At 49.3% G+C, this 14,292-nt stretch overlaps 3 protein-coding genes across 3 annotated transcripts; 1 reads left to right on the top strand and 2 right to left on the bottom strand.

Moving 5' to 3' along the window:
• Nucleotides 1-521: 521 nt before the first annotated feature.
• Nucleotides 522-5,703, top strand: Z518_05854 (uncharacterized protein; the record flags this gene model as incomplete). Its single annotated transcript, XM_013416664.1, has 3 exons — nt 522-2,012; nt 2,068-2,163; nt 2,212-5,703. 3 exons carry the CDS (start codon nt 522-524, stop codon nt 5,701-5,703), a joined length of 5,079 nt encoding a protein of 1,692 aa, XP_013272118.1.
• Nucleotides 5,704-6,188: 485 nt separating this feature from the next.
• Nucleotides 6,189-7,419, bottom strand: Z518_05855 (uncharacterized protein; the record flags this gene model as incomplete). Its single annotated transcript, XM_013416665.1, has 3 exons — nt 6,189-6,284; nt 6,444-7,314; nt 7,376-7,419. The coding sequence occupies 3 exons, from the start codon at nt 7,417-7,419 to the stop codon at nt 6,189-6,191; spliced, it is 1,011 nt and encodes a 336-aa protein (XP_013272119.1).
• A 4,233-nt stretch (nt 7,420-11,652) lies between these two features.
• On the bottom strand, nt 11,653-13,469 carry Z518_05856 (uncharacterized protein; the record flags this gene model as incomplete). The annotated part of the gene is made up of 2 exons (XM_013416666.1): nt 11,653-13,385; nt 13,436-13,469. The coding sequence occupies 2 exons, from the start codon at nt 13,467-13,469 to the stop codon at nt 11,653-11,655; spliced, it is 1,767 nt and encodes a 588-aa protein (XP_013272120.1).
• Nucleotides 13,470-14,292: the final 823 nt, after the last annotated feature.

A 14,292-nucleotide genomic window follows, 5' to 3' on the forward strand; every position in this document is an offset into this window, starting at 1 on the left:
TCGTAGAACAAGATCTCGAGGGAAATGTTTAAGCTTTGCATTGTTTTGCGTTTAGCGGACAAGGCTGAAAGATCCAAGTCGATATTCTCGTGGTTGAATTCGAACTGAGGCTATCCAAGACACAAAAGTGAGGCAAGCGGGTCGAGCCGCGTCATTTCCGAACGGAGGCCAACCGCCTTCTTCGGAAGAAGATCCAAACTCAATTTTGAAGACTTTGTCGAGTCATGAAGCTGAAGAAGGCGGAGCCCGCATCTTGTCGTCTCCCCTGAACTTGAACTGAGGGCTGTGCTTTTTCAGGAGCCTATAAATGACATCATATTATTTGGGTATGAAAATCACGTGCCACATTTCGACGCGTCTTTTCCTTCAACGCGCTCCTCGACTAGCAGACCATTGGTCGATTCCATCGCCGTAAACACTGGTGTTTGCTAGACCTGTGTTTCTCTCCAGTCTTCAAGATCCCAATTGCATACCCATCGCCATCCGGGAAATGTACGCCATTCCTCCATCACCTTAACACGATGCCATCCGCCCCGCTCTGCATCTCCTCTCAATCGAGAAAGAGGTTCAAGTCGTCTGAATTCGACGAAAAACTGCTTGTGGGAGGAACAGACAAAGAGAATCAAGTTCGGCAGACAGAACAAGCAAACGACGAAGATGAGAACGCACATGTGGGACAGAATGCCTTTTCCGAACGCAATATCCCTCACACACCTGCCGTTCGAATACCCTTCGAAGATCTTATTGCAAACACCGAAGACGCTTTCAACTGCGCACCGCCATTCACCACTCCCAAAGACCATGTTCTCTGGCAAACCAATCCAGCTAGCTCAGGCGCCTCTATAGCGGCTACCGGGACACAAAGAAGCAGGAAACGTGCTCACAGTTCTTCACCGGCATCGTCACAACTGGGGAAGTCTGATCAATTTTCAGCGTACACGGGTGCCTTGAACTTGGATACTTTGAACAAGTCTCTACGCACACCAAACAATGACCCTACTCAAGACCTGTGGAATCGCTACACCGCTGCCAATGTACTGAAAACAGATCAAATTGAGCCCACTTTGCCTGCCTACCTTCATCTCCTTCCTTCATCTCCTCAAACGCCCAGTACGACAAGCAAGGACAGCGCGCATCGGAGAACTCACAGTTGTGGGGTTGAATGGCCGACGTCAAGAGCCAAGCGTCGAAGAATAGAGATGAATCGGGTGCACAGCCGCACGAAAGAGGTGTTTGCTGCCTCACGGAAAGATATCCTTCGTCGAGACTTGTCCAACAATACCCGCGTGGGTCTTCTTCTGGAGAAGATCCAAGAAAGTCTGTCCAAAAAGGTTGGTGCTGATGAAAGTCCGTCAAGCTCCTCGCCGCTTCCGGATCGACACTCTCAGGCATTGATTTCGCCGACACGGCTTCAAAGAGGCGGAAATGAAAAGAATGGTTCGAAGGCAATGGTCCTCCCGGATCAACAACAGACCGTGCCGCAGAAGGTTGGGACCCAACATGATGTCTCTTCGGAGTTCAGTGACGATGGTCTTGACATTGAGGCATTTGAAAGTCTCGAGCAAGCCCTGGCGCAAATGTCGGCGCAAAATCAGCTGGCGGCTGCTCCGGTGAACCACCAGGAAACTTTACAGCCCGCAAGATCTGGTTCTCCGGCCCCCAGCAGTGCTCCTTCCCGTGGTCAAGGCAACCAGTCCAGAAAGCAGACTCAGAGTGTTGTCACGGACAAGCCAGCACCACAAGACTTCGATGATGAATTTGATGATGACGACGATGAAGAATTGATGAACGAAATGATTGACCTTGCTGCACAATATGACTTGCAACCCAAAGTTTCAGGACAAAACCCACCTGCTGTTATGAACGTGACTTCCCAAACCACTATTCATTCTAAGCGTTTGGAAACACTCGATGAGTTTGAGGATGCTTTCGAAGACGATGACGAGTTGTGGGAAGTCATTGCCAATACCATTTCCGCAGAAGTACAGGCGGAGAAAAGGTCGACAAATGACGTATGTTCGGGATAGATGTTTCGTTTTATGAGGCTCGAGCTGATAGATTCGGTAGACCACAATTGACAACAGAGCCATCAAACGATACCTTATTCTCGATGTCCTTGAATGTCAGTACGAGTACAAACCAGGACGTAAACGACCCGAGAAAGTATGATCTCCTTTCCATATCCGATACGAGCTATCTGACCAACTACAGATGCTTTCTGTCAAAGATGAGCGAAGCGGCATGCTCTACATCATACTACTACGAGATTCTTGGTATGATACCAGATGCACCAAGGGATCATATGTGCATATCATTGGCAAATTCGACCATGCTGGTCAATGCATTGTGAATGATGCCGAGAACATGATCATTCTTCACCCTGATCACCTTATCTCCTCAACCGTGGTCGGAGATTCCTTCACTTGCGTGCGCCGTGCTGTCCTTCAAGATAGGGTGAAAGCCACCAGTGCAGCTACACAGCCTCAAGTGTACGGTCATATCTTGCACGAAGTTTTTGGCCAAGCTTTACGAATCAACCAATGGGGCATCGAATCCTTCAGAGAGATCATGGACAAGACCCTTCCAGCTTATACCGAATCCCTTTATGAGATCGGAGTCAGACCAGAAGATGCAGCTGAATATCTCTTGGGCAAAGCACCCGAATTGAAGGCGTGGGCATCTATCTTCATGGGTGATACCCTGTCTTCAGATGCTGTCATCCGCGATCGTAATGGTCTTCTCGTTCCCACAACCATCAACAAACTTCTGGAACTCGAAGAGCATGTCTGGTCACCAATGTATGGCCTCAAAGGCAATATTGACGCGACAGTTCAAGCCCAAATGAAACTACCGAATGAACCCGCAAGCAAAACTTTGCTTGTGCCTTTTGAGTTGAAAACAGGTAAGAAGGATAATATGGAGCAGCATCGTGTGCAAACTGCTCTATACACCCTTCTCCTGTCTGACAGATACGACATCAATGTGACATGCGGCGTTCTCTATTACCTGGAAACCTCCAAAACTTACCGCGTCGAGGGGATCCGCACCGAGCTCCGACATATGATTATTGCGCGAAACGAGTTGGCTTGCTACGTCCACGACAAATTGGCATTGCCACCCATGGTTCAAAAGGAACATCTTTGCAAAAGCTGCTATTCGAAAGCTGCATGCTTCACATACCACAAATTGTCCGAAAATGGGACCGCAGAAACAAGTGGTTTGGGTGAGAAATTCGACGAGTTGGTTGACCACCTCAAACCAATTCACCAAGTTTTCTTCAAAAAATGGGATGATCTACTCACTCAGGAAGAACGTGATACCATGAAATTCCGTCGTGAATTGTGGACCATGTTGAGTTCGGAGCGTGAAGCTGTCGGTCGTTGCTTCTCAGAAGTGGTCATTCAACCTGGATCTGCTTTTGAAAATCCCGAGAGCATCAAAATCAACAGATTCGAATACACTTTTGTCAAGCACAAACCCCGCCCAGGCTTCTCTTTCGCCGAGTCTCAAATCACGATCGGGGAGCCAATTGTGATTTCAGATGAGAAAGGACATTTCAATTTCGCCGCTGGCTTCGTTACCAATGTTCGACCTACCAGAATTGTCGTGGCGGTCGATCGGAGATTACCACATGCACGGAGAAAGTTGGAAGGATTTCATTCTGCCAACAACCAAATTTTCTCGGGTATTGTGGATGATGGCTCATCTGAGAGTCCTGAAAATGAATCACCCATTCTCTATCGAATTGACAAAGATGAATTTGCCAATGGGATGGCAACAGCGCGAAATAATATCATTCGGATGATGGAAAAAAACCTCTGGCAAGCACGAGAACTTCGACAGTTGATTGTTGAGAACAAATCACCCGAATTCAAGGTCACGTCGACGGCCTATACCCTCTCTGGTCCAGCTTCTCAGCAACATTTGAACATCGACCAGCGGAGAGCCATTGAGAAAGTGATGAGTGCCAGGGATTATGCTCTCGTTCTTGGAATGCCTGGCACTGGCAAAACCACCACCATCGCTCACATCATTCGCGCTCTCGTGTCGCAAGGCAAGTCTGTTTTGTTGGCGTCATATACACATACCGCGGTGGACAATATTCTGCTCAAGATCAAAGATGACAACATTCCAACCTTGCGGATTGGTGCCATCAACAAAGTCCATCCCGAAATCCAGTCGTTCGCAGACATCTCAGGAATTCCCAAACGTACAGTCGAAGAACTACATCAGTCGTGGCATGGGAGTAAAGTGGTCGCAACTACCTGCCTTGGAGTCAATCATGGCATTTTTAATGCTCGAACATTCGACTACTGTATCGTCGACGAGGCTTCGCAGATCACACTGCCTATATGCCTTGGTCCGATTCGAATGGCGAAGACTTTTATTCTCGTAGGTGACCACTATCAACTACCGCCGTTGGTTCAAAACAAGGAAGCACTCGAGGGTGGACTAGATGTCAGCCTGTTCAAACTCTTATCTGACACACAACCGGATTCCGTGGTGAATCTTGAACACCAATACCGAATGGCGGAAGACATCATGCTTCTCGTGAAAGAGCTCGTCTACTCTGGTCGCATCAAGTGTGGTAACGAAACTGTCGCCAAACGAATGCTTCAAATCCCAGATCTTGAAGCTGGCCTTTCCGCGCATCATTTCACATCATCTTCTCTACCAAAGTCGAGCAGTCATCCATCTACGATCTGTGTTTCTGATGACTCATGCTGGCTTCAACGCGCACTTTCACCTTCCTCTCGCTGCCTCCTCCTCAACACGGACACCATGACTCCTAGCGGTTCAGGGCGCGAAACAGCCACTGGTGCACGCATCACCAACGCTATTGAATCAAACCTCACTGCGCAGCTCGTCACGACCCTCATCCACTCAGGCGTCCCGACCCGTTCCATCGGCGTTATCACATTCTACCGTTCTCAGCTCGCCTTGCTCAAATCCGACGTCAAGGGGACAGCAGGATCTGTCGCGGCATCGGACGTCGAAATGCACACGGCCGATAAGTACCAAGGGCGAGACAAGGAGGTGGTGATTCTCTCCTGCGTCAGGAGTAATGAGAATAACCACGTCGGAGACCTATTGAAGGACTGGCGACGGGTCAATGTCGCTCTCACGAGGGCACGGAGCAAGTTGTTGATCCTCGGCAGTAAGAGTACTTTGAAGGGCAGCGGCGTGCCCATTCTCCAGGGCTTGGTGAGGATTATGGATCAGAAAGGCTGGGTGCTCGACCTTCCTGGTGGTATTGCTGAGGCGCATTCGTTCGAGAACGTCAGTCAAGTTGCCGGCGCCACGCAGAGGAGTTGCACTACGCCAGGCCCACATCGGTCACAGCGGGATGGTCAGGATATCGTGAGCCCAGAAAGTTCTCTGCGACCAGGGTGGACATTCTCAACGCCGTCGAAATCGGGTTCGAAGAGAAAATACTCTCTTCAGGGCAGGACCGCGAATACTCTTAAGGCCGGCAGTCCGAATAAGAAAGGACCATTCAGAAAACCTGACCGAATCATCAGAGGCAATGCCTTGGCTGGCGGCCTGCAGAGTTTTCTGGACAAGAAGCCTGTGCTAAGGGATGTGGTTAATGATCTTCGAAATCGTGCGGATGGTTTTGATGTTGGGAAGGAGAATGCCAATCCGAATAATAATGGTGGTTTGGATATGGAGGTGGATATGGATGCGGATTTCGGAATATAGGACCTTATCAATGAATGAACGAAAGAACGATACGCATCGGTTTCGGAGTCGATATCGGATCCGTTGCGCCATCGAATAGCATGGGATGGGATGGAAAGCACGGCAATGCCAACTTCTGGACCTGAAAGAGAAGATAAGTACCAGAAGCTTAGCGGCTTTTGTGTGAGAGCTCTGACCATGGCTAGGATGATGCCTGTAGGTGTATAGGAGATAAACGAAACAAGCTATGGTCTCAGAAGTTTCGTGCGTTCTGCTCTGGCCTGACTCTCGAAATTTGGAACCAACTTTTCGTAAATCAAAGTGTAAGCACCTGTTGTATCTATATGTCTTACGGTTTTCTGTTCAAGTGGTGTCTATCGAGTCTGCGTAGGGGGGGGGGGGCGAAGATGGAAATCAGAAGAATATAACTAAAAGGGGGAAGAAGGTTGTCATCAACCGTAACAGTAAGAGCACAATTCAATTGTTCTCAGACTCTTTGTCTTGCCTCACCTCATACCCTGCTGTTCGAAGATTGGGGACATAAGGTGACCTTTCTGTAGTGCGGAGTGGATGTTGTCGATGGCCCATTCTTCCATTTTTTCCTGCAAACAAGAGCATTGCGTTAGTTAACTTGTTCGTTTCAAATGTAATGAATATGCGTTCGAGTCTTTGGTGTGATTGAAGAGGGAAAAGGACTACAAGTAAGCAAGCGATAAGGGCGAATTGAAATGAGAGGCTCCGGAAGTACCGAAGGGGCGTACCTGTGTCTCTCGTGTCCATGTCCCCATGTGCGGTAGAAGGATCACTTTATTATTCTCCACCAGACCAGGGTGGATCTTTGGTTCTTCCTCGTAGACATCCAGACCGGCACCGGCGATGAGACCTCTATCCAGTGCGTCGACCAGAGCTGCTTCGTCCATGACGGCCCCACGTGCCGTGTTTACGATGATCGCACTGGGTTTCATGAGCTTAAACTGCTCGGTCGAAATGATATGTCGTGTCTTCGGGCTAAGTGGTAGATTGAGACTTAGCACGTCGCTGCGTTTCAAGAGTTCTTCGAACGAGACGTATTCCGCGCCATCAGCGAGTTTCGGGTCGAGTTGACGGCGATTATGGTAGATGGTCGTCATGCCGAAGGCCTCGGCCTTCTTTTTCATGTTGCGGCCTATGCCGCCCATGCCGAGAATTCCGAGGATTTTGCCCTGAGGGTCGTGGCCGAGGGCTGGAGGTGGATTGCCACGCCAGTCGCCTTTGCGAAGAGCAGACATGCTGGTGTTGAAGTTTCGTAATGCCCCGAGCATGAGGAAGATGCCGGTGTCCGCTGTGGCGTCGTCAACGGCGGTGGGGACATTGGAGACCAGTAAAGGAGGATCACGTGCGGAGCATGCCTCGGGATCAATTTGATCGTAGCCGGCGCCGCAGTGGGCGAGGTATTTCCAGGACTTGGGTAGGGCATTGCATAGATCTGAGTCAAAGAAGCCAGTTATGCTGACGGATGGGAAGGTCCGGTATGCTGCGACCACGCCGTCGAGTTTGCCGTCCCGACATTCTTTGATGAAGTCTGCTCGGTTTGTGGATTGGGGAGTTGTGAGTTCGCCGAGTTCGCTTAGGGATTTCCATCGTTCGTGGGCGCTGGATATCGATTTGATTAGATGAGGCTAGGTTTATGGGTGACAAGGACAGTAACACTTACTGATCGATGTTTCCAAGGAGGAGAATCTTGGGTTTCGCAGTCATCTTGACGGACTACGTCTGAGATGTTGGACAAATAGGATTTCAGATTTGAGTGTCTTCTAAGGATGTAATCTTTGGCTTGCTCGATATCAGTCCCTGGATTCCAAATGGCCCAGGGACAAGGAGGTTGTCGGCTTATTCGAATAGGGAAATTGTAATTCCACCAAGGATGCGCCTTAGCCAATCGCTGTATCTTTTCTAGTCAGCGAGGTTGTATTTCGGAAGAGAAGACTTCAGGGCGCAAGAGAATGTGAGAGAGGAACGTGTATGGATTGAGAATGGTCTAGGATTTCCCCACGATTGGAACTATAAGGAAACAGATTGCCGGCGCACTTCGTTCCGACGCTCTTCGCCTGTGGGCGGATGGATAAGAGTTCAATAGCCGATGCTTCATTGGTTGGACCGATAGAGGAAAGAAACGTAGCTGAGTCAAATTATTCCCTAGCCAATATGGATGACAAACACGCCCCTCTGTTGTGATAACGTCGTTTGGGAGAAATGCATAACACGGCCAAAACAGAGAAGCTAAGTCCCCAAAAAGCGCGATCACGTGTACAAATCACGTGTAAATGTCGGTCACGTGACAGAAACTAACCGAATACGGCTGTTCATATCGAAAAGGAACCGCCCGAAAAATTTTCCACAATGCAGGTTTGAACCCAGTTTGCAAGAAATGAACCAACATCTAGTGCTGTTTTTCCCCGTGGTAGTTATTCGGAATCTGTCACCATCCATCTAAAGTTCACTTTCCCTCGCTGCTTAGGCGTGCGCTATACCTACGATAGGGAATCGAAGACTTTATCTGAAATGACGATGGGAATTCGGCGGGATTGAAATGTAGCCTCGCGTGCTGAACTTTGAGTAAGTGGTGGAATAGAAGACCAGAGGGCAGGGAGGCATTCTACGATTTTGAGTTGGGGGGGAATCTCGACCTCTGATCATCCTCGTACCTACGCTTTGGTCTGAGGTTCGCATTCCTCGCTCCACTCTTCCAAGCCGGCCACGGCAATTATAAGCGCATCTTCTCCTTCAGGAGAAGTCGAATTAAAGTCAGCTCCGTGATGCGGGAGGATTTCCACCGTATCAGGTTGACAATTCCGAGCTACTGCAAAAGAGCAATATTTTCTTCGGTCCCAGTCGTTCACTTCATACAAGAGCATATCCACGATATCTTGAGAATCTTCGGCAATAGCTACCACTAATGCTTCCACGTGCCCTATGTCTCGGATATTCATGTCTGTTCCCCCCGTCCAATAAGGTTTGCACGACATCGGCATGACCCCGTGAGGTCGCTGCATACACGGGGTTGCCGCAGACGATGGCCAAGAATTTTCACAAGAGCTTTCTTCCCTCTCACTATCAATATTAACATCGGCCCCCGATGCGACCAAGAATCTACTCCAAGGTCGCCATCGGAGCAGCCAGAGATGAAGACGGTACGAGGCATGGTTTGTTCTGGAGGCAAGTTCACTTTGCAGAAGATATATCACGACGTTGCAATGGATGTCGAATAAGTCAAGCTGTTGTAATGCCTTGGGGTCGAAGGAAATATTTCAGCTGGGATGTAAGTATTTTTAGCGCACGGATGAATGGTGGTTCCTAGTCAAATCTTGTCGTGCGAATTTGGCAGCGTTCACGAGAGAGACTATGATAACGCACCCGTCAGCTGAAGAAAAGGCTGGTTTAGGGCCTCGGATGGCTTTTCTCCCAGCTCCCAAACATTCTTGAAGGACAGAAGGTATTCCACAACGATCATGTGAAGAATATGGAAGCCTCGGCAAATGGACTGGTCCGAAACTGTGTACCCAACTGCATCACGCATCGATGGCTATAGATGTTGAGATGAGTAATCGTTACACATTGACCAGCTCACCAGGTACGTCCTTTCCTCTCCAGAAGATGAACGGACTCAGAAGGTATTTCATAAGCTGCGACATCGACCTTGATCATTCACCGTCTCCCCGGGGGAGGGGCCATCTCTACGACCTGCTCATTCTGCGATGAGACGCTCATGGAAAAGATTTTGTTTTGCAGACGTTTCGGTGAACCTGTCTCGAAGTGCTCATGCACTCTACGCGAAGCTTTACCACCTTACCCACTGGATGTTCCTATCATGACCTCAAAGAGCAGGTCAGATGTGTTGCCCTCTCGCAGCTTGAGCACCAGTTTTTGAAGCAGCAAGGGTGGGAGCTGTGTTAAAGTTTCGATAGGGTAGGCCAATATGAATCTCCCTCTTCCACAGCTGTCTATGGAACGCATCTTTCCTAACAGGACTTGGAATATAGTAGCATGTTCTAGGGAGCCAAAGTCTCGACTCCTGGTTCGACCTAAGCAAGTTCATTGTTGGATGCTCTCCAAATATGTATGGAACAATATGGATCATCGATCTAGCCCATGATACACGAACATGACGCGGACGATGACGTCGTCAACCCAGGGCTGAGGTTGATCATGTCCAAGCAGGACCACAGGCTCTCTCCGTGTTGGGTCCGGCCTGTGCCAGGAGCTCTTTGACCATACCAACTTCAAACACGGACGCCAAAAGGGTAGTTTATGGTGCTCTTTCTGTTGCAAATGGTATTGCTGTGCTGGAATGTTTGTGCACTGCAGGTAATATGTACCATGACACCAAGAGCGACAAACAGGTACAACAAGGTTACCAGTATCCCATCCTCCCCGTGAGTTCAAGGCTGAGACGCTCTGTGTCTCTGAACTTGACCGATACCTAAAGTACTGGCTTGATTTGGAGGATATTTCTGACCTCGTACGTTGCTGTACAGTATGTATCAGGGTTCAAAATCGTCTTCATGAGAAACATTGGTCGCAGCTGACATAATGGAGACTCTCCGTTCGCTTAGTTGCATGTACTCATCATCTTTGTGCTGGATGAAGTGGTTACCAAGACCAGCTGTTCGATCGTGGAAGCTGTGGGATTCGTCAGGGTCCGATTGGCGTTTCCTGCGAGGAGGCAGAACGAGGAAATTTTGTCTTCAAAAGGATTGTCGTATGCGAATCATGAATAGAGGCGCACCCCAGAGTTTTGCAGACATGACGACCTCTCACTAGTCAGGCAGACTCGAACAGCCTTCCAATGAGAAACGGTCCTCCCATCTCTCCATCTATTGTATGTCAGCAATGCTCTCCGCACCCTTTAATAAGGGAAGATTTCCTTGAGTCTGCCCGCAAGTCATGATCTCTGATCTGATGTGCTTCTCTTCTTGCTCTTATCACTCAGCCCATAGCCCTGAAATTTATCAGGAAAAGTCCTTCCGAATCAGCTTTTCCGGTTGGCTCTAAGTGAATATGCGTTCCCCAGATCGCTTTTCCTGGTAGACGGATTCCAGAGTCATTAGCAAGCATCCGAAGTCATCCTCGGACTTACAGCTCCAGCCTTGTCTAGGTATGAACTACGGCTAGCCAACTTCTCTGACCAAGGATGAAATTAAAACCCGGTCGGACGTTTCGTTTGAGCAGCCGAGACTTTGATGAAAGCAGGAGCTGATGGAGTTATCGCGCATCATGCTCTTTGGTAGTCTCATGTTGAAGATGATGGCAATCACAGTAGACAAATATCTCTCTCTGTACAGCTGCATGTCTCCCACGGATACATTACTACACAAATTTTTTCACCCAGTATCAACAAGAGGACCGATGAGGTTTGGATTATCCCCGCCGAGTGGCTTCTCTCAATCTCCAGTTCCCTTCATCGGGGGCCAAATGGCTCACAATTTCATGTGCGATAGTACGGTGGCTATCTAGAAATCACGCTCGATTCCCTTTGGAATGGCTGCGGGATACTGCGCCTGCCGCAAATATGGTCTGGGACTGAATTGGAAATGCCTACAGGGTTCCCACACTGATTTGCCGCCTCCACAAGAGAAATTGAGGCTGGATCAATGAATCAGGATGAGTCCTGAACGAGCTAGTAGCTGAGATGGTCAAAAAGAAAATGGGTGAATACCATCGAAGCCGTGCACAGGAAATTGGGTTGACCCTGACCTTGCTCAATCATAAATGAAAATGTTGGCGCTCGGATCTTGCCATATCCCGCCCCTGGGGCTCCACAGCCTTGCTACTCTGACGGAGGTCACGCCTTCGTATAGCTCCTTCATCTGTCATCAAAACAATCATTTTGACGATAGCAGGAACCTCACGAGGTCAGACAACGTAGACGGTGAGCCTTGCAGTCATTCGTGAATTATCTCATAATCATGTAGATCTATTGGGGTGGTCCTTTTAACTGGATGCCCTGGTCTTCCGAATTCGATCACTCAGCTCCTTCGTTATCCCCGCGTAATCTTTGGGCGAATACCGATGAAACAATTCTTGCCAAACACCGCGCTTTCTGAAATTGTCTATCCCAACATCGCGCAATAACAAATCAGTGTACAAGAGCCCGTCAAAGAGCAGATCGGGGCATCTCTCTCCAGCACCGCCACCGGCTGGCGGATGTCTCAGTCGACAATACTCGCTGTGGAGGACTGTCTGGTATTGAATGGCTGAATAATTGATTGTCGAAGGGTCCAAGTGAGGAATTTCGTTTTGAAAGAATGCAGTGATCCACAATGCTTGCGCTTGTGCAACCGTGATGGCATTCAGGGCAAGGTGAGCGCCAATGAATGCTAGATTGCGTTGCTCGAGGAAAGTCCTTGCGGAGGGAATCATGAAGCGGTATAAACGGATTGGCGTGCTTGTATTGGTCGCCCTTACAGTCGATGAATCGATAGATGTTGATCCCGGTGGCAGAACTTTTGCTGGGCCTGAGCGGAGTTCTGGTACAGCTCTGAATATCTCTTCATCCGCCCTCTGAATAAGAGTATCGTTATCTGCCGGGACGGTGCCTGGGAATCCTAACTGCGCAGCCAACCTCTCCGGAAAGAATTTGATCGCAGGAACCACTTTCCAACCGGTGCAACAAACGAGAGTGTCGGCATTCACAATTTCGCTGTTCGAGAGAGCAACCTTATTTCCTGACAGAGACGTAATATCAGCGACATGAACACTTATTTTTCCTTGCTTGACCAATTCGAACCAGTTTTCTTCATAGTTATGAATGCCCAGAGAGTTGGCCATCCAAAACATCGAGCTCCACGGCTTCAGTTTCTCCAATTCACGATGGCTGCTGTAGCGATTTGCGCTATGCACAGGATAGGCAAGGGCTTTCCAGAATAAAGACACGATTTTCCGACCAAGCCAAGTCCCATGCAAGAGTCTCCGAGCCCAGTTGAACCCAGAGCCTTCCGCCCAGATGCAGGGTTCAAAGAGAGTGAAGAACCTGGTGTTCGCAAGTCTCTGAATAGAGAGCTTGATGGGCGAGAACACGGCAGGCCACACCCAGCTTGGGCCCCCGCCACCCGGTCTGATAACCATATTGACGTGTGCACCCGAAGTTGCAGCAAAGTAGCAGACGTCCCAGGCACTTTTATTAGCGCCCACCACAACCACTTCCCTCGACGTCCTAATGTCATGCTCGTGATCTTTCAGGTTGCGGGAATGGAGGAAATTGCCCGCGAAGCTTTCCCGTCCCACATAGTTTGGGATGAATGGTTCGGAGGTCAGTCCAGTGGCAATTACGACCTTTTTGGCCATCACGCTAGGGATCTGACGATTTTGGGCTCCAGCCGTGCACAGACGAAGGAGCCATTCTCCGCTTTCTTGCAACTCCGCAGCGTCGACTTTCGTCTGAAGTCGTATGCGCGATAAAAGATTGAATTTTGCGGCGATCTGGTACAGATAGTCATGCACCACGTTGCCAGGAATATGCTGCATCGGTTCAAGCCCGTACTTCTCGGGCGTCATTGGAAAATCGCCAAACTCGTACGAACCGAATATATTGTTAGTTTTGAGCCCGGGGTATAACCGTTCTTGGGCCCAGGTCCCGCCGATGGAATTGGAGGAGTCCAAGATGAGCATGCTGGATTCGGGACAGATTTCAGAGTATGTTTTCGCCATTGCCAGGCCGTGCCACCCTGCGCGCATCGTTAGATGGGTCCAGTGAGAAACCATAGAATCATCTCACCGGCTCCAACGAGGACCAGATCAAACGTCTCCATGATGGCTAGGTGCTAGCGTTCAAGAAACTGAACAGAATCGGCTGTGAGGTGTCTCCATGAATCACGTTCGATGTACGACTGCAGATCCTATATGTCACCAAAGTGAGATTACTTCGCAGCATGTTTTGGAGTGACTATTAGAAAACCATCTGAGCGCTGAAGCAGCTCAGCATCCGCATGATGACAATTGCTTTACTTGCGGCAACCAGAAGAGGGCGGGAATACCTTCCGCCAGAATATCTACTCTGATAAGTAATGTACGAGCATGATCACGGTCAACGTCAACTCACTTTGCTCAGGCCTGGACCAGCAACTGAATGATAGATTTTAAGCTCGTCACCTCGTCGCATCCGTACGATGTCACAATGGTCTTTCAGGGTTGAAGACTTTGACTGTATCATCATAATAACCCGGCTTCACAGTAGGCGCGGGGTGCCTGGATGTCTCTCACTCTCACTGGGCTCTAACTCGATGCGGTATCACGTCCCACGGGCAAAAGCTCTCCCAACTCCCGCGCTGGTGTATGTGAGTACAAAGTCGGCAACGAGTCTCGGCTCGTGGGGATGGGACGGCACCAGAGCGGAAATGTCCTGCCAAAGGGACTATCTCGACGACTCTCCACTATTCATCGCAGTGTCTACGCCGTACGTAAGCATAAATAAAACGCCACTGCGGACTCGGTGCTATTCTATAGGGGATACTTCCCTCTGCGAGACAAAGCCAGAAGAGACATATTGGCTACTTCCTACTGTATGAAACAGTTACCCTCCCCGCCTCAGTCGTTCGGGTGACATTCAGCTTGATATCCGGACGCTACCTGAAG

The sequence above is a fragment of the Rhinocladiella mackenziei genome, assembly GCF_000835555.1.
Source record: "Rhinocladiella mackenziei CBS 650.93 unplaced genomic scaffold supercont1.4, whole genome shotgun sequence".
Taxonomy (NCBI): Eukaryota; Fungi; Ascomycota; class Eurotiomycetes; order Chaetothyriales; family Herpotrichiellaceae; genus Rhinocladiella; species Rhinocladiella mackenziei.